Source organism: Artibeus jamaicensis, unplaced genomic scaffold, assembly GCF_021234435.1.
Source record: "Artibeus jamaicensis isolate MK-2021 breed Jamaican fruit bat unplaced genomic scaffold, CSHL_Jam_final scaffold_1019, whole genome shotgun sequence".
In the NCBI taxonomy this organism is placed as follows: Eukaryota; Metazoa; Chordata; class Mammalia; order Chiroptera; family Phyllostomidae; genus Artibeus; species Artibeus jamaicensis.
In genome coordinates this window covers 11490526-11510372 of record NW_026522025.1, presented here as the reverse complement: position 1 = coordinate 11510372, position 19847 = coordinate 11490526, and the positions used below count along the sequence as shown (strand labels likewise).

At 47.3% G+C, this 19847-nt stretch overlaps 1 protein-coding gene across 5 annotated transcripts in view; it reads left to right on the top strand.

The window, feature by feature from the left end:
* The window catches only part of KANK4 (KN motif and ankyrin repeat domains 4), a 76230-nt gene that overhangs the window by 30367 nt on the left and 26016 nt on the right, over window positions 1–19847 (top strand). For 3 of the 5 annotated variants that reach the window (XM_053655613.1, XM_053655611.1, XM_053655614.1), the window contains exons 2-3: window positions 11901–12135; window positions 15803–15890. In XM_053655613.1, the coding sequence (XP_053511588.1) occupies window positions 15875–15890 (16 nt within the window). In that variant the 5' untranslated portion in view covers window positions 11901–12135; window positions 15803–15874. Of the gene's footprint in view, window positions 1–11667; window positions 11722–11900; window positions 12136–15477; window positions 15558–15802; window positions 15891–19847 lie in introns of those variants that run through there. The other 2 variants (XM_053655612.1, XM_037136261.2) reach the window with 2 other exon arrangements.

The following is a 19847-nucleotide window of genomic DNA, read 5'->3' as shown; positions in this document are numbered from 1 at the left end:
TCATCTGTGAGCTGGAGCGCGCTTCCCCTGTCTTCTTGGTGTGCTTTTATTCATCTTTCAAAGCCCAGATGAGATGCCATGACTGTGATGCTCTTGTGGTCCTCCATAATACCTTCATCCACCTCTACGAAACTTGTGTCCTGATTTAGGTCTCTGCCTTCCATTTTGGACTGTGATTTTCTTAAAGGGTCTTTATGCCAGTCTTATTCATCCATGAATTCACAGACCCTAGCCCTGTGCCTGAACAATAATTTCTGATGAATGGCTGATTGAACACTATCTGTAGAGGCTAATTTTTTTTAACAAAAAGACTCCCCTTACTCCCTTCAAGTTGCCTACCTATTTCACTTCATGCCTCGTGGCTTGTGAGGGCAACTGGATGATTGCCTCCAAATGGCAGTGGAGAGACCCAGCCACAAGGGCCTCACTTTGGCCCTAGAGGGGGCACTTTCAGAAGCCAGGGCAGCTGAAAACACACGAAGCACAGGGCCGCAGTGAAGGAGGCATTTGTGTTTGGCTTGGCAGGCGGGGGGCTTTGTGCTCCCGAGCACAAGTGGGTAAGTATGTCGGGCAGGCTCCAGGCTGTACACACCCACCGAGGAGCTGGACCCCAAACGCCTTCTGCCCTGGGAAGAAAAGGAGGCATTGTGCGCGCTGGCTGTGCTCCAAGGGAAATATTCCTGTTATTCTTCTGTTTTTGAACTGCTCCCTTTTTAAAGAAGAACAGTCCAGATGTGAAAATCTCTCCCCCACTTCAACGCGTCCTGCTCACCAACTCCAAATCAGTGGCTGCCTTCAAAATATTAACGAATCTGTGAACCCATCAGTTATTTGTATACGTACCAACTGTATCTTTAAGGAGCGCTGCTCTGGCTCAGCAGGGTGCAAGGCACTAGGGCGATTGTCCTCCCTCCTCCCATGTCTGTTTTAGGCTCTGTCTCCTGGTTAGCGGGGGTCCCAGTCCTGGACAGGGCCCTGCTCCTTCTGTTGAGCCTGATGTCCCTCTGCAGCTCTGCATTCCCGCCTCAAGGCCACTGTCTGCCCCTGCCTGTCCTCCACCTCTACAACTGGGTCCTGTGTCCTAGCCCCTCCCACTCCCCTTCCCTCCACTCAGGCCTTCCTGACAGGTGTGGACAGAACCGTGCCTCAGCCTGGGTGGTTAGAAGCTTAGGCAGAAAGACCTGAATTCAACCCTAGCTCTGCCTTTCACTGTCTTTGTGACTTGGACCAAGTTCCTAAACATCTCTGGGCTTTGGCTTCTTTGTTCTGGCTGCAAGACAGAACAAATAATACCTGACTTCACACACAGAGCCACTGGGAAGAGGAAATGATAATAGTGTGCTACTTGGCACAACGCCCATCATGCCATATGGCAACTCTCAATAACTATTGATAATAAAACAACGAACAATTATTGAGCACTTACTAGTTGCATCCTTCTCTGAGAAACAAGGGCAACCACAGCTTCTGTTTGAGCATTTCCTACATGCCAAGTGCTGTGTTAAGTACAGGCATGCTGCCACCTAAAAGTGTGTAGTCCTGTTTATACCGTTTCATAGCTGAAAAATCTGGCTTGAAGAGGTAGAGAGATGTGGCCAAGGTCACACGGCTTGCAAGCACTGGAGCTAGGAGTTGTGCCAAGGTCTGTTGGACTCTTTCCCATCCCTTCCCAACCAGGCAGACACCCCCGGTCACACGCCCGGCTTCTTGGTGCTGGGGCCGGTGGCATCAGCATCTCCTGAGAGCCTGTTGGAAATGCACATTCTCAGCTTCATCCCACACCTGCTGAATCAGCATCTGCGTTTTAACAAGATCTTAGCAGATGTATCCACATAACAGTTTAAGAAGCACTGAACTGTAGTTTACAAAACATTTTTAAAGTAGGTTAGAGCAGGACTTCTCAAACTTCAGTGCACATGAAAATCACCCGGAGAGCTTGTTAAAGACCAGGAGACACAGACTCCTGCCCGAGAGGTTCAGGTTTTGTCCCCATTGCTTTCGCTTCATGGGGTCCTGAGAGTAGGTGTATTGGGTATGAGTGGGATCTAGGCAAACTCCTGGTTCAAGTCTTGGTCCAAGGTGGCCCATGGTGTATATTTGTTGGAGTCATTAGAGGAGTGAGGGACCCAAGTCCAACCCCGATTTGCTTAGTGGAGTCATTGGCAGCAACATTCTCCCCCTCCCGCCCCCACAGGCTTTCGGGGGAAACTGTGGCCCTGGTGCAGAGACACACCTCGCCCTCCATGCACCCTTGAGTCAGCCTCTCCAGCCCATCCCCTCCCCCACCCTGCCCTGGTGAACAACAGAGAAATGAAATTAATTTGTAACCTAAAACCCTCGTATCTGGCCTGAAAATACATCTTTCTAATGGAAATTTTGACAGAGTGCTAGGGCTGCAAAGAGCATTTTCTCTAAAATTGATATCTGTGTAACTGGGCGGCTGCTATCTGGTTAAACAGCAATTAAACGCCTCAAGACTCCTTGGAACTTTCAAAAATTATTTATTTGAAAAGTAATTTTGTTGTGTCGATTAAATAATTTTAAGCTAATTAGAAAGTCACTGCGTTTCTTAGTCTATTCCCTTGCAAATACATTTATCTTATTTATAGACCTACCGCATGTCCAGAAGATGTTTATATTTTAATAATCATCTGGTATTTCACGAGCATGGCTAGTGATAAGAACTTTACACTAAATTCTTCTAGCTGGTTCCTTCTCTTTCTATGTAAACTCACTGGCAACCTCACAGTCACGCAAGCAGAGTCTCAGGGAGAGCACGTGGTTCAGAGCCAGGTCTCAACTTCCAGACACACCTCAATTAGAGTTTCCACCCTGCCATTTACGAGCCCTGTGCCCTGACCCTGTCTCGGGGAAAAGGCTATAATAACACCTGCCGACTATGGTCATGGCGAAATTAAGTAAGATACCGTTTGTACAGTATCGGGCAGTGTCTGGTTCATAATAATTATTATTATTATAACGATATAATTATTCACTCTTGTTATTATTCTTCAATTCTCTAATCTGTAAAATGGGTGTGGTAGGGAATAAAAACATAGACATGTGAATATTCAGAACTGTTTTTGCCCTGACCTGTGTGGCTCCGTTGGTTGGGCATCGTCCCATGAAGCAAAAGGTTGTCAGTTCGATCCCAGGTCAGGGCATATGCCTGGGTTGCAGGTACCACTCCTGGTTGTGGTGCACAGGAGAAGTAACAGATTGGTGTTTCTCTCTCACATTCAAGTTTCTCTCCTTCTCTTCCCCCCCCTTCCCCTCTTTCTAAAAACAAATAAATTAAATCTTAAAAAAAAAAGAACAAACCCCCCCCCCTTTTTTTTTTTTTGCTTATGGAACTTTCATGTGATTCCCTTGTAAGAAAATTTCTGGTGTAGTTTGCTTGGCTGTTGCCCTTCAATTATGATGGAGACTGGGGTCACCCAGTCATGAGAAAGAACTGGACAAATGGAGCTGATAGTGGTATTCTTGGTGATGAGGATGGAGAGAGACTGGGAGAGGATGGGCGAGCTGATGCTGGAGGTGAGGCAGATGAGTGAGTAAAGAGTCAGGCAGGAGGGATGCTGGGGACCGGGCCACTGCTTCTGGAGCAGTTGCATTGCTGGAATAGCAGAGATAGGAAAGAGAAAATTTAAGACCTTTGCTTTGTGTTAAGAATGCACTTCCCCTTTGATGTTTTCTCTAGAGACTGCAGTGGATGTTTGGACTGCCTCCAGTTCATTTTTTTTCTACTTAACTGCTGTTTCTTTGATCGCACACTTAGCTGAGGCTGGGTCACCAAGCGGCCATCTTTACCGCCTTCACAGCGGAGTCAGGACAGTGCTGTCCCAGGGCTGAGTGAGGATGGGTAAAGGACTCAGTATGGAGTGAGTGCTTCCCTTCCTACTGCAGTGCATCACACTCCCCTGCAGCCAGAGGCTGCAGCGGAGGTCACCAACCAGAATATGCACAGTCCTCTGGCTCTCTTGGACCACAATAACATCATGACTCCCATTTAAACTGGAGACGCCAACCACAGTGTTCTTTCTCAGAAAAACCAGCACTGGGGTGTCCTCCAGGACCACACTGCAGAGCAGCGCCCTCAGCATAACGTTTATAAAGGGAAGCATGGGATTAGTACTCTGGAACTTAGAATCTGATCTTGGCCTTGATGTACCATATGGGCAAGTCATTGAGCCTCGGTCTCTCCACTAGTAAATGAAGATAATGTACAAGGTCCTGTTTTATATTCTTTGCTTCCAACATTAGAGAATCAGCAGGACTCACTGAGCACTTGCCACCTGCAAGGCACTGGGCTGGTGCCCTCAAGGATACCCAGAAGCATGAAAAGAGGTGCCTTGACTTGAAAAGCCCCCATAATATCTGACTGGAAGAAAAGATCTGAGTTGACTTACTTACTTACTTACTTACTTACTTTTATTTGGAGTTACCTAGTAAAAGTTGTCTTTGCTATGCTCCCAGCGCCCAGTCACTTTGTGACACCCGTGAGCTGCGATAGGGTGACACACACATGAAATGTGAATTTCAGAAACACCTTTCCTTAGCAACTTTACCCACATGAAACAAAACCACACCCAAACCAGAAGAGTATATGATCTCCCTTTGTTTTGCCAGGTGGTACCCTGGCAACAAACCCCATCTCCTTCAAGGGAAAGGTGAAGTCGATAGAGGTTTCTAGAGCTCTCCTTCTCTCACTGCCTCTCTCTTGTTTATCTCCGAGGATGCCTCCAGCCTTCCTCCAGCTGCACGCTGCTGAGGCTGAGGGCTCATCATCCTTGTTTGACCCACGTCACATATTGCCTGCTCCTCTTTAGACTGTGCTTGCTAGGGGGCCAGGTGGGACTGTGTGAAATAGTAATAAAAGGCCTTTCAACTGGAAAAATCTGGAAACATCATTGGCTCCACCCAGGTGCCTGGAAATTACTTACCAAGCTCAGTTTGGTTTAGCTGACTTTCCTGAATGTGCAGGCCGTGCCAAGAAAAATCTTCCACCCGATCCAAAAGGCAGATGCCGCAGCCCACGCAAGCCCTGAAGTGTCTGCACCTGCAACCTCTGCTCTGAAGACAGGCTGATGCCTGTGAAGGCTTCTGCTGGAGTCTGACCAGGGACAACGAAGCTGGGAGTGGGGTTTGCCCAAAGAGGGTGGGGTAGAGGGTGTCCCACTGCGGAGGGCGTGTCCGTGCCTACCCTTGAGATGCTTTCACTGAAGTGACCCAGGAGGGAGGAAGTGAGGCTGAATTCCTGGGTTCACTCCAAGTTGTGGTTCCCAAACTGTTTTGACCATGGCCCAATTCCGCCAAGCAAAAGACCTTGTGGCCCACCAAGCCCACTCATTCCCACTTCTCATTGGGAAAGAATATGGTAATCACAGAGGATGAAAGGGGAAGAGAAAAATAACCAAATGGTCATGCAGTATATACTCAGGACAAAACAATCAACGGGAACTCTGAAAAGTAATTCTACAGATTACATAAATTAATAGAATAGAAGCAATTGAAAAACCAAGCTAACTCTGATGCTTCATTGTAGCAGTTAAGGGTCATGGTTGTAAACAACAGGACACAGAAGACGCATTCCAAGGGATGTCAGGTCATTCCACCACCCTCCCTCGAAGCACTTGCCTATAGCCCTTCCTTTTTCAGAGCATTTTCTTTTGATTTGAGGTCTGGCCTGGGTGCCTCTGCCTGCTGAGCTCAGGGTCATGACTGACTCCTAGCTGTAAAGGAGGCTGGTACTGTCAATTCTCATTTCAACCCTGGGGAGGTGGGACTCCAAAGGAAGGAGATAAAGCAAGGAAGGGTGTTCACGATGTGCTGGGTGACCAGGAAAAGCACAACACATGTCTTCTGCACTAACACCCTTGCTGAGAGCTGCGAGAAGTCCAGCCCTCGGCCTGCATGTGTACACAGGAGGCTTGCCATGCTGTTTACTGATAAAAGGAGGTCACATGTCTTTGTAGAACAGAGAGTTAATGTTCTCAGCAAACTCTTGTGATGAACTATTTTTTGTTTATAAATGCCAAGGTTTATTAACTCTCAAAAGCTCACTTATTATGATCCTAGTTTCTTTATAAAAATGAAATTCTATATCTGGGGTTTCTTTTGGGGATGATAAAAATGTCCTAAAATTTTGATTATGGTTTTTTCAACAAATGGTACCGAGAAAACTGAGTGTTTATATGCAAAAGAATGAAGCTGGACCTTTATCTTAAACCATATACAAAAATGACCTCAAAATAGATCAATCCACTAAACTTAAGAGAAGAAACTATAAAACTTCTAGAAGAAAACATGGAGGAAAATCTTTATGATGTTGAATTTGGCAACATTTCACGAATGCCATACTAAAGCACAGGCAACAAAAGAACATATAAATCAGTTGGACTTCATCAATATTAATGGCTTTTGTGCATCAAAGCATACTATCAAGGAAGCCAAAAGATCTACAGAATGGGAGAAAATATCCACAAATCAAGTATCTGATATAGGGTCAATATTCAGTGCATATAAAGAACTCTTACTACTCAACAACATTAAAAGCAAACACCCCAGCTCCAAATGGGCAAAAGACTCGAATAGACATTTCTCCAAAGAAGATATGCAAATGGCCAATAAACATATGAAAAGATGCTCAACAGTCATTAGTCATCAGGAACATGCAAATCAAAACCACAATGAGATAACACTTCCCTCCTACTACACTTACTAGAATGGCTATCATAATTTTTTGATGAGAAAAATACTGTTTAAGATATGGGGAAGTTGAAACCCTCATGCATTGCTGTTGGGAATGTAAAATGATGCAGTGGCTTTGGAAAACAGTTCAGTGGTTCCTCAAAGAGTTAAGAAGAATTACCACATGCCATAGCCATTTCACTCCTAGGCATATACCCAGAAAAAAATGAAAGCGGGAACTGGAATAGATTTTTGTGCACCAATGTTCATAGCAGCCTTATTCACAATTAGCAGCCTTTTTCAGCCAAAAAAGATGGAAGAAACCCAAGTGTCAATTGGTAGAGAAATGGGTAAACGAAATATGCTACACACATATAATGGAATATTATTCACCCATAGAAAGAAGTGAAAGTTTATGTATGCCATGACTTGACTGGACCTTGAAAACATGCTTAGTGAAACAAGCCAGACACAGAAGGACAAATGTCATGATTCCATTTACATGATGTACCTAGAATATGCGAATTCATACAGACAAAAGGTAGAACAGTATTGCCGGGGCTGGGGCAAGAAGGAATGGAGAGTTATTATCCAATGAGTTACAGAATTTATGTCAGAGATGATGAAAAGGTTTTGGGTATATATGATGGTGATGATTACATGACATTGTGAATGGATTTAATGCCACTGAGTTTTACATCTACGAGTGGTAAAAATGGTAACTTTTATGTTGTGTGTATTTTAACGCAATTTTAAAAATTGGGTTGTGGAAATGTTTGCACAAGTTTGAATATACTACCCCTGTGGAATTGTACAAGTTATACAGGTAAATTGTATGGTAGGTGGGTTATACTTAAATAAAAATATTTTTAAAGTATTCTTTTCAGCTATGATAGTCTCTATGATACATCTATTTGTTCATTTATTTATTCATTGATTCAACACATTTTTGTTGAGTTCTGCCATGCCAACTGTTATGAATAAAATGGTAGTAAACCAGACATGACCCAGGCCCTTTCCTTGCTTAGAACACTGAATATTAAAAAATAATCATAGCCAAGATTTACCGAGTATTTCTTACAAACTGAGCATGGACACATGCATTTTACATCCCATGTCTCCTAGGGTCCTCACACACATGTACTGAGTTGGCTTCTTCTTGAATAAGAAAATTTGCTCAAGGTCATGGAGCCAGGATTTGAACCTGGTCTGTCTTACCTCAGACCCTGTGGTCTTAACCATTCAACATCATTTGTGGCAGATGAGTTCCAGCCACTTAGAATTGGGACGTCCCTGGAGACCTGCCTTGAGGCCAGCCTATCAGGCCGGTGGATCTGGTAGTGTTGAAGGGAGAGTTCAAATGAGGTGGAATGACCTCCAGAAGGTAGTTGGTGGGTTTGGAAAATAAGGCGTAAGTCAGTAGAATCTTGCAGAGCCATTTATAGTAATCATTATAAAGTGAGTATTACTATATTTCAAAATGGTTTTGTGATAGAATTTTAAGTACAAAGTTGAATTCATAATTGAATGTATATTAATTACATTAATAGCTAATATATTTATTATAGATTAACACAGACACTCTATTCTAAGTGACGGACATGAATCATCACCTTATTTAATTGTCCTGACAGACCCATGTGTAGGTTGCATTCCTAGTCCTAGTTTACAGATTAAGCAGCCAAGGCACAGAGAGGTTAAGTAATTTGCCCAAGGTTACACAGTCACTGGCAGGGCTGGGATTCCTTGGCTTGGAGCCCAGACTCTTAACCACCATAGAAGTTGCTTTTGTCAATTGTGCTGAAATATGCAGAATAGGTGGACATGAAACTAGTATCAAGGTGGGAGGGTATTGGTAATTTCCCACCTTTCCCCCCCGGTAATTTATTTTTTATTTTCTAAGAATACATCGATCATAATAGGAATGATTTTTTAGACCAAGAAAACACATGTGACCTTTTTCATCCCCTGGTTTCCCCACTGTATTCGGTTGAGTGGGACTTTGGAGTTGCGTGTGCGCCTGCGCAGACGCGCCCGCGCCCTGTGCGTGCAGGCAGTGACGCGGCAGCTCCTCTGTTGGCTGCGGCGGCCTCGACTGGCTGCTGCGATCTTCTGCGGAGGGTGCGTCCCATTCTCGCCATACTCTTAGAGACACTGCAGGTCTTTCTTAAATGAAAAAAAAAAATGTTTTAACTTGTAAGAGAGTCTGCGTTGTGCCGTGGTTAAGAGCAGCACATGAACTGGATCCACACGTAACGCCCTCGCCCTCCGTACCTCGGCGTGGCTCGAGCCGCAGCTTCATCCTTGGAGGATGGAAATAACAGAACTGTTTTGCAGGGTTATTGTGGGAATCCGACTGCACAGTGTTTGCAGTGACCTAGGGGGGCTGGCACAGTGTAGGGTAAATGAAGAACATGGCATTTCGATGTTTATGTAGCATCTGTTGGGTTATTATTTCATGGGGTTAAACACTTTTCCAATATTAATCACTGGTATTTCCTTTCCGAATTGCCTGCTCTCACCCCTTCCTCATTTGTCTATTGGCATCTTGATGTTAGTGGGTTTGAGTCAAAGACTAAGAGCCTTCTGGAAGGCTCTAACTGGAGGGAGGGATGATTTCTTTATTTTTTTTTTTTATCCAAGGAGCATTTTGCGCAGGTTGAGTGATGCTTTCTCTCTTCCTGCAACTGGCCCTGCTTCCTCCCTGAGAAATTGTCATCTGCTTCAGAGGGTCAATCGTCAGAACCTATGATTTCCTCCTCCTGGGACTGCTGCAGCCACGGGTCTGGAACACACAATTTCTCTTCTCCATTCTTTCCGTTGCATTCTGGCAGAACGGCTGTGGCCATAACCCGCCTGCTCCGAGGGGCTGAGAGCAGCACCTGTACCTAACAAAGGGGCTTCTCCTCAGCCCTGCATAATCCCACAGACTGCAGACAGCTGTTCCTGAGCACCGGGCAAAAGCCTAGAGGACCGCTTAGATGGAAGGCACGTTCTTAAGACAGTTCCTCTCCTTTTCCCACTTGCCTGGTGCCCATCTTGCCTGGGTCGGACAGCCCACCTTTTCCCCACTGTAGCACAGAAGGGGCAGAAATGGAAGGTTTTTAAACTGCAAAAGGACTCAACCCTCTCAGGCAAGTGACTTGTGCCAGAGAAGTTCTTGTATGTATGTGTTTGTTCCAGGGGATGCTCCAGGTGGCTTGGTGGTAACATGCAGTTGGTTACTGGTGTTAAGACCATGTTTGAGCGAGTCAGAGGAGTGGGGGTATGGTGGTACCCCAGACATGGCAAGGGCCAGAAGCCATGGAAAGGAGCACCAAAGAGGCACAGACTCCCCTGGAGAGTTGTTGGGGTTTCCCGTGAAGGCCTTTCCTCCATGTGAGGCCAGTTTTGCTCGGAGGACACCAGTGTTGGAGCTGACATCCTGTATTCGTGTGTCTCTGCATTCACCTGCATGCGCAGGTCAGGCTGTGTGATTTAGAGGAGAGGGTATTAGATTGGGCAACAGAAAAATCTAGGTTTGAGTTGAGGCTTTGCCTTTTTTTATCTTCATAACTTAGCAAACTTTGTTTTGTCATCTAGAAAATGTAGGGTAATATTCCCTGTACTGGCTACCACCTTGCATGACTATGGAGTTAAATGAGTGGACTGGACCAGTTAGAAGGACACAAAAGACAGGAGAATCTCTCCTCCTCTTAGAGTCGTGGGAGGTGAACATGGTGTTCTGTCCTGGCGTCTCTGCAGGACCTGCAGATCTGGGAGTGCCGTGTCTCTCCAGAGAGGTCTGGAGACATTGGAGATCGTGTGTGTGTCTTCCTGAGGGTCTTCTGTCCCAGCATCTGAGTCAAGCTGATCGATGGCCCTGCAAGGGGCCTGGTATTTTCTTCCCTGATCCTACCATCTTTTTAAAAATCAGATTAAAGGCCTGGGCGCTGGTGGAAAAGCAGAGGTGCTTCCTTGGTGCTGAAGGTCACCTGGGTTTAGAGGTGTCAGGACTGTGAATAAGTTCAGTTTCACAAACTTTGCGGCACACCTTGCCCAATGCTTGTTGGGGAGACAGACATAAAGGCAGGAATCCCGGTGATGCCTGCTACAGGAGGGAGCAGATGGGGCAGTGCCAGCGGGAAGGGTGGCCCTTGCACTTGGAGGGGTGCTGAGCAGAGCCTGGAGCACAGGTGGGAACTGGCTGGCCAGGGATTCCAGAGGCATGTTGGGTCTCTCGGGAAAGGTACAGCTCTGGAAGTCCCTCTTGGCTGTTTGTCCTGCACAGAGAAGACTGTATTCTGGGAGAGGAAAAGAGAATGCTTTTCTTCCTCACGTGGTAGACCAGAGGGGAAGAGTGAGCAGCTGAAAAGCCGCGGGGCTGGTTACACGGAGGGCTGCTGGTCACTCAGCCTCGGGTGCAAAGTCCTGTGCTTCCAGGCTAGCCAATTAGAGAAGATGGTCAGTGGTCATCTTAAATCTATCAGGGAGGTATTTTGCTCTTTAATATATATATTTCTCATAGAACCTCAGAGTTTAAGATACATTTCAGATTTTTTTTTTATTCTGATGATTTGGTCTGTATATTCAGTAAATGGAAAAATACTCTTAGTGGTTGAGAAGAGTGAACGTCCCTTGTCCATCACTCCACCCCGTGCCCTTTGGTCAGTGTCTGAGCCTTTCTCTTAAGCAAGAAGCTCTAGAACCTTTCAAGGAAAATTCGGACTGTGACCGGATGTAGCAGGAACAACACAGGACCCTGCCCCAGGGATCTTCATTTTCAGCCAGATTTGGCTGGGAAGCCCCCGAGACTGCCTGTCTGTCACGTTCTTCTTCCCCCGTGTGACCCGGTGCCATCCCCATCTGGCTGCCTGAGCTGGTGTGAGGATAAAAGGGACCCAGGGTGGAAAGTGCTTTCCAACTGGACTGGGCTGGATGCAGGCAGCCTTTCAGGGTGACACTTCGCCTCTGGCAGCAAGTTCAGCGTGGGCTAGACAGGAATCCGCCCTGGCCTTTGCAAGCACATCTCGACTGCCAGTGTCTGTGAAGGTCAGAGCTGCTTCGACTATCTTACTAACGGGGCTCCCCCCCCCCCCCCCGACAGCCTCCTTTAGCTAGAAGGGAAAGGGGACAAGGTCTCTATACTCCTGACCCTGCATTCGAGAGCCCAGAGGACCTCCTGATCCCCCTTTGACAGCACCTGAGCCCCACCCCCCTATCTCCTTCAGGTCTAAGAGTGGTGCTGATTTGGAGAGCCTGAAACCTCTGTGCCGTGCCTCTCACCTGCCTCTGCTTTGAAGAGCCGCCACCGCAGCAGGCTGGCTGGGGCTCTGCACGGATCCTGCCCGGGACACAGACCTTTCTCCTTCGCGGCTGTCTCCTCCCTGGCTCCAGCATCTGCCTCTCTGAGAGCTCTGGTCCGGGTTGCAGTTTAAAACCGTGCCTGGAGCTGGGTCCTTACAAGTAGGTACTTTCTTGCTTTTTTTTTTTTCTTTTCCTGCCGGAATTGGGTGCGTTTCAGCGCTGGGGCAGTTGAGGAGTAGAGCGGCAGTAGAGCGGCAGGAAGCCGGCGCTGCCGGGGGGGGGGGGAACTTGCGGGTCATTGTTTCTGTCTCCTGCTCTCTGCCCCACAGACTCCCAGCCGCTGAACCATCAGGGCAGGAGGCGGTCTGGAGGCTTGCTCACAGAAGCTTCGCAGGATTGTGGGACGGCAGGAGGCCAGTGGGGGAGGAAGTTTCTCAAGCAGAGCCAGGAAGAAGGAGATGCGAGACTAGAGGGTTTCAACTCCTAAGAAAGCTGTGTCCTCATTAGGAGCAATTTTGTTAATGAGCCACACCAGCTATTGGAAGGAAGGAGGGAAGGCATAATTATCTAGGACCTCCCAGATAAGCACCCCAGATAGATTGGGGCGGGGGGGCAGGGGAAGAGGCGTGTGCTGTTTTGCTGTCTTTGGATGTGGTCCTTCAAAGTGGCAGCAGCTCTGGGAACCAACTTTCAATTAATTGAAAGATCTGAGCTTTTTTCCTTTTTTGGCAAGATCCAGTAGCAGCTCATTGAGCCTTGAATTCCCTTCTGATCCCACTCCCCTGTAGCCGGAGAGTGAAAAGGAAGTCAGTATTTGCTTTTCCATCAAGGTCACAGATCACCTGACCAAACCCTCGAACAGCTGGGGAGCCAACGCTGTTGAGCCAAACTCACAAGCAGCAGCCCCAACCTCGCTCGAACCTTGCTGGAACCTGGCTTTCCGTGAGGGGGCCATTCCTCCTGCTCCAGGCTATGGTGGGGGGCGGGGTGTGGGGGCACAGGTTTGCCAAGGGAAGGTGATGTGGTCCCAGCTTTTCTCGTGACAGTTTCCTCTTCTTCACGAAGCTCCACATTCAACTGCTGCAATGCAGGCAAAAGTGACAGACACTCGCAGAAAAATGTGGGGAGGGAGTTAATGAGATTGCACTCATATGTTGTTTATTGAGCGTGAGTTATCTCTTTGTTTCCTGGGTTGGTAGGAAGTGAGCTGGCTGGAGAACTCAGTTGGCAGAATCCTTTTCAGGAGTGCACTTCGCCTCCCCGGCTGTCTGGGCTGCAGCACAGCCAGATGCCGCCTGCTTCTTAGCACAGGGGACAGTGACCCTGTGAGGCAAGGGGCCCTGGAATGGGGAGGCTTTCATCATTTTGGCAGGACCGGCATGAGGTACCGGTAACCTTTTCTTTTTCGGACAGTGCTTTGTCTTTGCCAGTGGTTGTGCGTGGACTGACAGGCTCGCTGTCTGGGGCGCTACCTTGCTGAATATTTGACTTTGTGAGGTTGACTTCTCCAAGAATTCTCGTGGCAATAAGGCCGTGCTTTGAGCCAAGCTCTCTTTTCAAGGAAATCCAAGGTGCTATTTATTTTGGCATGTAGCCTGTTTTGGGAAGAAATACAGCATTTTTATTATTGCAGAATAAAGAGAGGTTTGATGAGAACAAAAGTACAGAACTGGGCTTCAGTTTCAGGACGAAGTAAAAGGAGGTTTCTTTGAATTTGGATTTGAGGTTAGAAATGAGATTGAAATGGCATCAGCAAGGAAATAAATGTGCTGAATATGTACTGCAGCACGCATTTCCTCGGGGCTGACCCGGAGGAAGTCCGTGCCCCCGGGCATGGACCCTGCCGGAACTGTTTCTAACACCACCTGGTAGTTGCACGTCAGGCCATCACTGCTGTCTGCCAGTGACTGCGTTTGGTGGCTTTTGCAAGGACAACCTAGTCCCCACCTTTTCACTGCCTGTTGGCTTCGAGAGGCAATGTGGAGTGATGGAGTCACACAAACTCTCCTGCCCCTAGTTAACTTGGTGCTTTGCATGGGCCACATAGCCTCTTTGTGTCTTTGTTCCTTGTATGTGACTTGGAGGCGATACCCTGAACTGAGGGTCAGCCACCTGTGAGAATGTGGGAATTGGGGTGGGGAGGTGGGAACAGAAATGAGTCCTGCAGGAGTTCTGACCTTCCCCAGCTTACGGATTAGTAGGGGAGAAGAGCTGGAGAGAGATAAAGCTATGCATACTCAACACATCTAGAATACTGGCTAATGAGAGAGGTTGGGGCCTAACTGGGTGTCCTTGCTCCTGGAATAGCTCATAAACAAATGAAAAGTTATGTAACGACACCAGATAGCACAAGGTTCTGAACACTGGGATAAAACTTAATAGAACAAGTAACAAATTGCTCTATGTCAAAATTTTAAATGTTCTAGAAGATAGCAAAATTCCAATTCAAAAAGGAATTCTGTCCAACAAAGCTATTTTTCACATTCCGTTGTATTGCAAATGAAGCCGTATGTGTTGGTGTGGCAATTATTCCTCAAATCCACTCATTTAACCACACCGAACATCTACCCATTCAAAGAAACTCCCCCCCCCCTTAGCTAAATTCTAAGCCGTCCAGCACAAGGATCAGTGTCCACAGTGGAGAAGCCTGGGGTGGGTGGGGGCTGGAAGCGGCCTGATCTGGGTGTGACGTGTCCCTCTTTTCCTTCCTGTGTTGTAGCCCTTTAAAGCAAAAGCTTACTGAGCCCTCTTCATAGAGTTAGATGTCAGCTCCATTTAATTTCCGTAGCTGTGGAATGCTACTTTTACTAAAATGTAAGTCTAAGAGAACCATTAGTGGTCTCCGTAGAGTACTTTTTAAAAAGTAATCCTCTTCCCCAGACTTCCCCAGTCTACTGGTTTGTTGCCCTTTGTCTCATCCTGGGCTGCTGGAAGCCACCCCTCATCCTTCTCTCACTCCCAGTTTTCCCCAGTCCTTCCCTCATCCCTGGTTTCATTTCTGGTCTGAGCACATTGACATTCCTAAAACAACCCAGTTTCCCCGGCTGATGTGCCACAGATAATTCATTATGATGATGTGTGTGGAGTTACAATCACAAAAAAACCAATTTCTTGGGTGATTTATTATAATGGGGCAGAAGGCAGGTTGTTTACCATTTGAAGACAAAGTCCTGGGAATGGATTAAAATTTTGAGGGAATTTATGACCAAACCTCAAGGCACCTTAATTCAGAGTCAGGACAGTATGCTGCGTGAATAGCTGTTGATGGGGTCTCGCCCCTCATTCTGCCCATGGTTGGAAATTGCCTCTAAGTACCAGCTCCTAGCCAGTACTCGCAATTATCTCATTTTTATCTTGACTCAGATTGGGATGTTGTAGATCGTTCATAGGTCTTTTGATTCCAGCTTTTTCACAAAATGGATAATTCTTTTGCCATGGTGGGGTGAATGGATTTCAGCTTATGCAAAGAACAACATGCTGGTTATCGGAGCCCTGGGTCCGGTCCCAGCTCCTTCACTAATACACCGAGAGGCCTTGCATCAAGCAATTAACTTCTGAGCCTCAGTTTCCTCATCTGCCAAGTGAGTAGTTAGATGAAATGCTTCTTCTGATGTCAGCCGTTGCTAATGTCCCAGGAAGACACACCCAGGACTGGCCCCTAGGAGTGCATTCAGGCTTTTACCCTCCCTCCTTGGGGGGCTCTGCGCTCCTGGGAACCTCTGGGAGAAAGGCAGTTATGGTCATACCTTTCTTTGGTGTTGTGTTCCTTCTATACTTACTCTACCTCTAGTGAGACTCTCCATTTTTCTATCCTTCTTTCTTTCAGAACCGTCCAACACGTTGCACAGACTGAGCGGATGAAGAGTGCCTAAGAGACTGGCGGTCAGCATTCCCTAAGATGGAGAAGACAGATGGTAGGCAGGCTGCTTTGTATTCCTTGGTCTAATGTGAGCACTTGAGTTGGAGGGGCACTGTTACTAGAAGTCCTGGAAATAGCCTCGGGGAGGCCTACAGGAGGCGTTCCCCAGGCAGGAGGCCGGGAGACCCAGGCCGTGTGTTTCAGGCGTGAATGAGGGAAGGTGGTAGGGAATGGGAAGGAAGCCTTATGTTTATATCTGACTTGTGTCATTTTCAGAGTGTTGTTTCTCATCTCTTCCACGTACCAAGGGGGGGGCAGGATGCTCTCACCCGCTGCCCTCATTTTAGAGCTGAGGAACTTGAAGCCTAAGAGAAAGGCACAATATAGTAAAATTCATACCTGTGTGATTCTCCAGGTCATTTCATTTCTCTGAGCCTCAATCTCCATGTGTATCAGTTAGCTTTGCTGTATAACAAAACCACTCAAAAATGTATTGACTTAAAAATATTTATATTTCTTTAAAAGATGCTGTAGGTTTGGTTGGGCCATTAAACTGGTCTGGGCCAGCTTGGCTGAGCATGTGGCTGTTCTCATGTGGCTATGGCCTTCTGGGTGACCTGGCCGATGGTTTAGAATGGCTTCCCTCACGTGCCTGGTGGTTGAATGACTCCATATCACCTGGTGCATTGGTGGTGATTTGGCCAAGTGCCTCTCTTTGTCCAGCAGGCACCCTGGGGGTGTAGAGGGGGTTGTTCATATGGTGGCAGAACAGCTCCAAGCACAGCAAGAACAGATCCCAGTGTGCAGGTGACTTTCAAGTCTCTGCATATGTCACGTTTCCTGTTGGTCTACTGGCCAAAGCAAATCACAAGGCTAAGCCCAGGGTTAGTGTAGAAAAGGAGTACCCAAGGCAGGTATATACATGTAGCTATTTTTGTAAATAGTCAAGCACATCTCGTCCACAAGCAGGTATTAGCACCTACTGTACAGGGTTGGTAAAGAACTAAATGAGATAATGCATGAAAGGTGGTTGAGTAACACTATTCAGCACAACAGATGTTTCTGGTAGGGGGAAGTGGAGGGGGGATAACTATGCAGACAACTGTGCTTGAACAACAATAAAACAATTTAAAAGATGTTTCAATGAATATTCCCTTCCTCCCCTCCCCAGAAAACTAGCCAAGGGTCATAGACTAGATTCTGATGATCTGATTTCTAATGAAATGCTTTTTCCAGATCACGAAATGTCAGGAAACAGGGGAGCCTGTAGTCCCCCTTGAATCACACGGCCCTCCCCGGCTCGGGACTGAGGGACCAGACGGCAGCTCCAGCCCTGCTGCTTCCTTCCTTGCACACGCAATCGCCGAATACTTCAGGAGTCTGCCTTTCTCCCCAGAGAGCTGCCTTTTCGGTGCACCCCTGGAAGGGGTCCCACAGAACACCAGCTAATTCCCTGAATGCCCTGGGGGCCTGTCATTTTCGCCTCATTTGTCCCCACTCAGCACCCTCAGCTGCTCTCCACGGCTAACTCGAGAAAGGCACCGCTCCCTTTGGGCGCCCACATCTCATGAAAGAAAAGCAGGAGAGGGAACCTTCCCTCGCTGCCTTAGCCTTTGGAAGAGGCTCCTGTCATTCCCCTTCTTTCCAGTTCTATTTTTGGCCACTTTCTCTCTACTTTCTGTTTTTCCCATTTTCTTCAGAAATGGAGATAGGCTTTTGGCCTTTTTCCCCCTCGCTTTCATGCCTCTGATTGGTTTGCTCACACTCCAAACTTCTCTTTGTCCCTCAAGATAATGACTGTGGCACTTTGCGTCTTTCCTTGTCCCCTTCTAATGCCCTTTCTCTGTGTGTGACTCAGATGCAGGCCTGTGTTGGCAGGTTCTTCCCAGGGGTCTAGTCGTCTGGCGTGCTTCCAGATCGAGACCGTAGGCATTCTAGGGATCTCTGAGCTTCGTACATCCTACCTTTTTTCCACTCCCCTGACTCCTTTCCCAGTTTCTTCACAATTATTTTCTTGGACTCTCATTTCCTCTTGAGGCTGTAGTCCTAACACAGAGTTAAATATTCCAAGGCGAGAGCACATGTTTAGTCAGCCCTCCCCTGCCCACCCTTGCCCTCTGGCCCCTTTGTGCAGTGCCCGGGCCATGGTCCCTACGGAATTAGTCCCAACGGTCACGACAACTCTGTGAGTTAGGCATTAGTATTGCCATGGTACAAATAGGGAAATTGAGGCCCAGGGAAATTCAATAATTTATCCTGAATTACGGAGAGAGGAGATGACAGAGCCAGGATTCAGACCCAGCCAGTTTGGCTGTGTGTTGGTGTATTCGATCTGAAGTTATTCCGAGCAGAGGCAGTCTCCTAATTAATTCCTACCCTGGCCACCTGCCCAGAGTTCTGAGCTCCTGCATACCTATCACCAGGTAGAATTAAGAGGAACAGAGCTTCGAGTGAGCATAGGTCGCCCAGCATATCAGATCAAGCTCCCTCATTCAAGGGCCAGCATTTCTCTTGTACTGGGAGAAAGAGGAGGGACACAGAGTGGCAGGTGGCAGGCACGGCAGCACGGTGGATCACTGGGTGCGCGTACGTCCATGTGTCTCTGTCTGCGTGTCTTAGCGATGCCCCGGCGTGCCGGCTTGGGAAAGCGCCTACTAAACCCAGCGTCCTGGACAGCTGCTCAGACCCACAGACTCCTTTGGTTCCCTTCACTCTCCTTTGTGGAAGATTTTGCCTTTTCGTCTCCTGTTTCTTATTTGATGCTATTATTGTGTTTGTGGTCTGGACCTGTTCCCAGAGGCCGCTGGGTAAATTACTTCATTTCTACTGAGTCGAGGCAAAAAGAGGATAAGTAAATAATGCAGCCTCTTCTTTAGGACAGTTCTTTGACTTCTGGGTCATAAATCCACTCTCCACTTAATTTTAGACAAATATCTCCTCTCTGATTTGGCCTGTCCCTGTAATCCAGGAGGGTGCTGAGTGGACCAGTGGCCTAAAAATGTTGGAGAGTGCAGCTTGGAAAACTAACAGAGAGCAATTGCTCTCATTTACTGAAACTACTAGTGCACCTCTTTGGGGAAAATCAAATTGGTTAAAAAATGTATTGGTAAATGTGAACTTATTTGGGGCTCTGTAGGTGCTGGAGTAGTGTTCACTCCTTAACTGTCTGGAGCCCAGATATCTGCCAGAGAAGCTCTAGAACCCAACGAGGGCCGTCCTGGGTACCAGCACCGATGCTTGATTCTGTTTCCTGCTGTGGCTGTGATGTGATCATACACAGGCCCTGCAGCTTTACTAGCATTGAGGCTGGTTGGCTCGACTGGGTCAGTGTTCATCGTCAGCCTTCATGTGTCTATTGGCCTTTTTCAGTTCTTTGGAGATAGCAATACTTCCCTAAGCACAGAAGGCCACCTGACAAGCAAGTGACATCTGCCAGAAGGAGAAATCAGACCATCAAGTGGGAAGAGCTCACCCCAATATGTTATCGCCCTTAGGGGAAGGCAGCCCCAAATGTGCCCCAGGTAGCACCAGCATTTGCGTCTTTTCTTTAACCTGCCCCTCCCCTCCCTTGCCTTTGGCTTCTCTCACTGTCATGGGCTCAGCCGTCTCCCAGCTGGTCTTCAGGCTTCATGCTCCATCTCATGCTCTGTAAGAATGTTCTTTGTGAAGTCACATTTGACCAATCACTCCCTTGTGCAAAAACCTTCAGTGACTTCCATTACCCAGAGAGTAAATTCAAAGCTTGTTGGCGCCTGCTGATCTTTCCAATTTTGTCTTTTTCTGCTCCTCACCCTTCTCTACCACACTTCAAGTCATTGCCCTATCAACCCTGAATTACTGTGGAATTTCACACCTCCCTGCCTTTGTACATTCTCTGACATATGTGTAGGATCTGCCCTGCCTATCCATTGCTGCAGAACAAACCACCTCCAAACTTAGTGGCTTAAAACAATTAGGCTCAGCTGAGTGGTTCTCACTTGGGTTCCCTCCTGTCATTGAAGTCAGATGACGG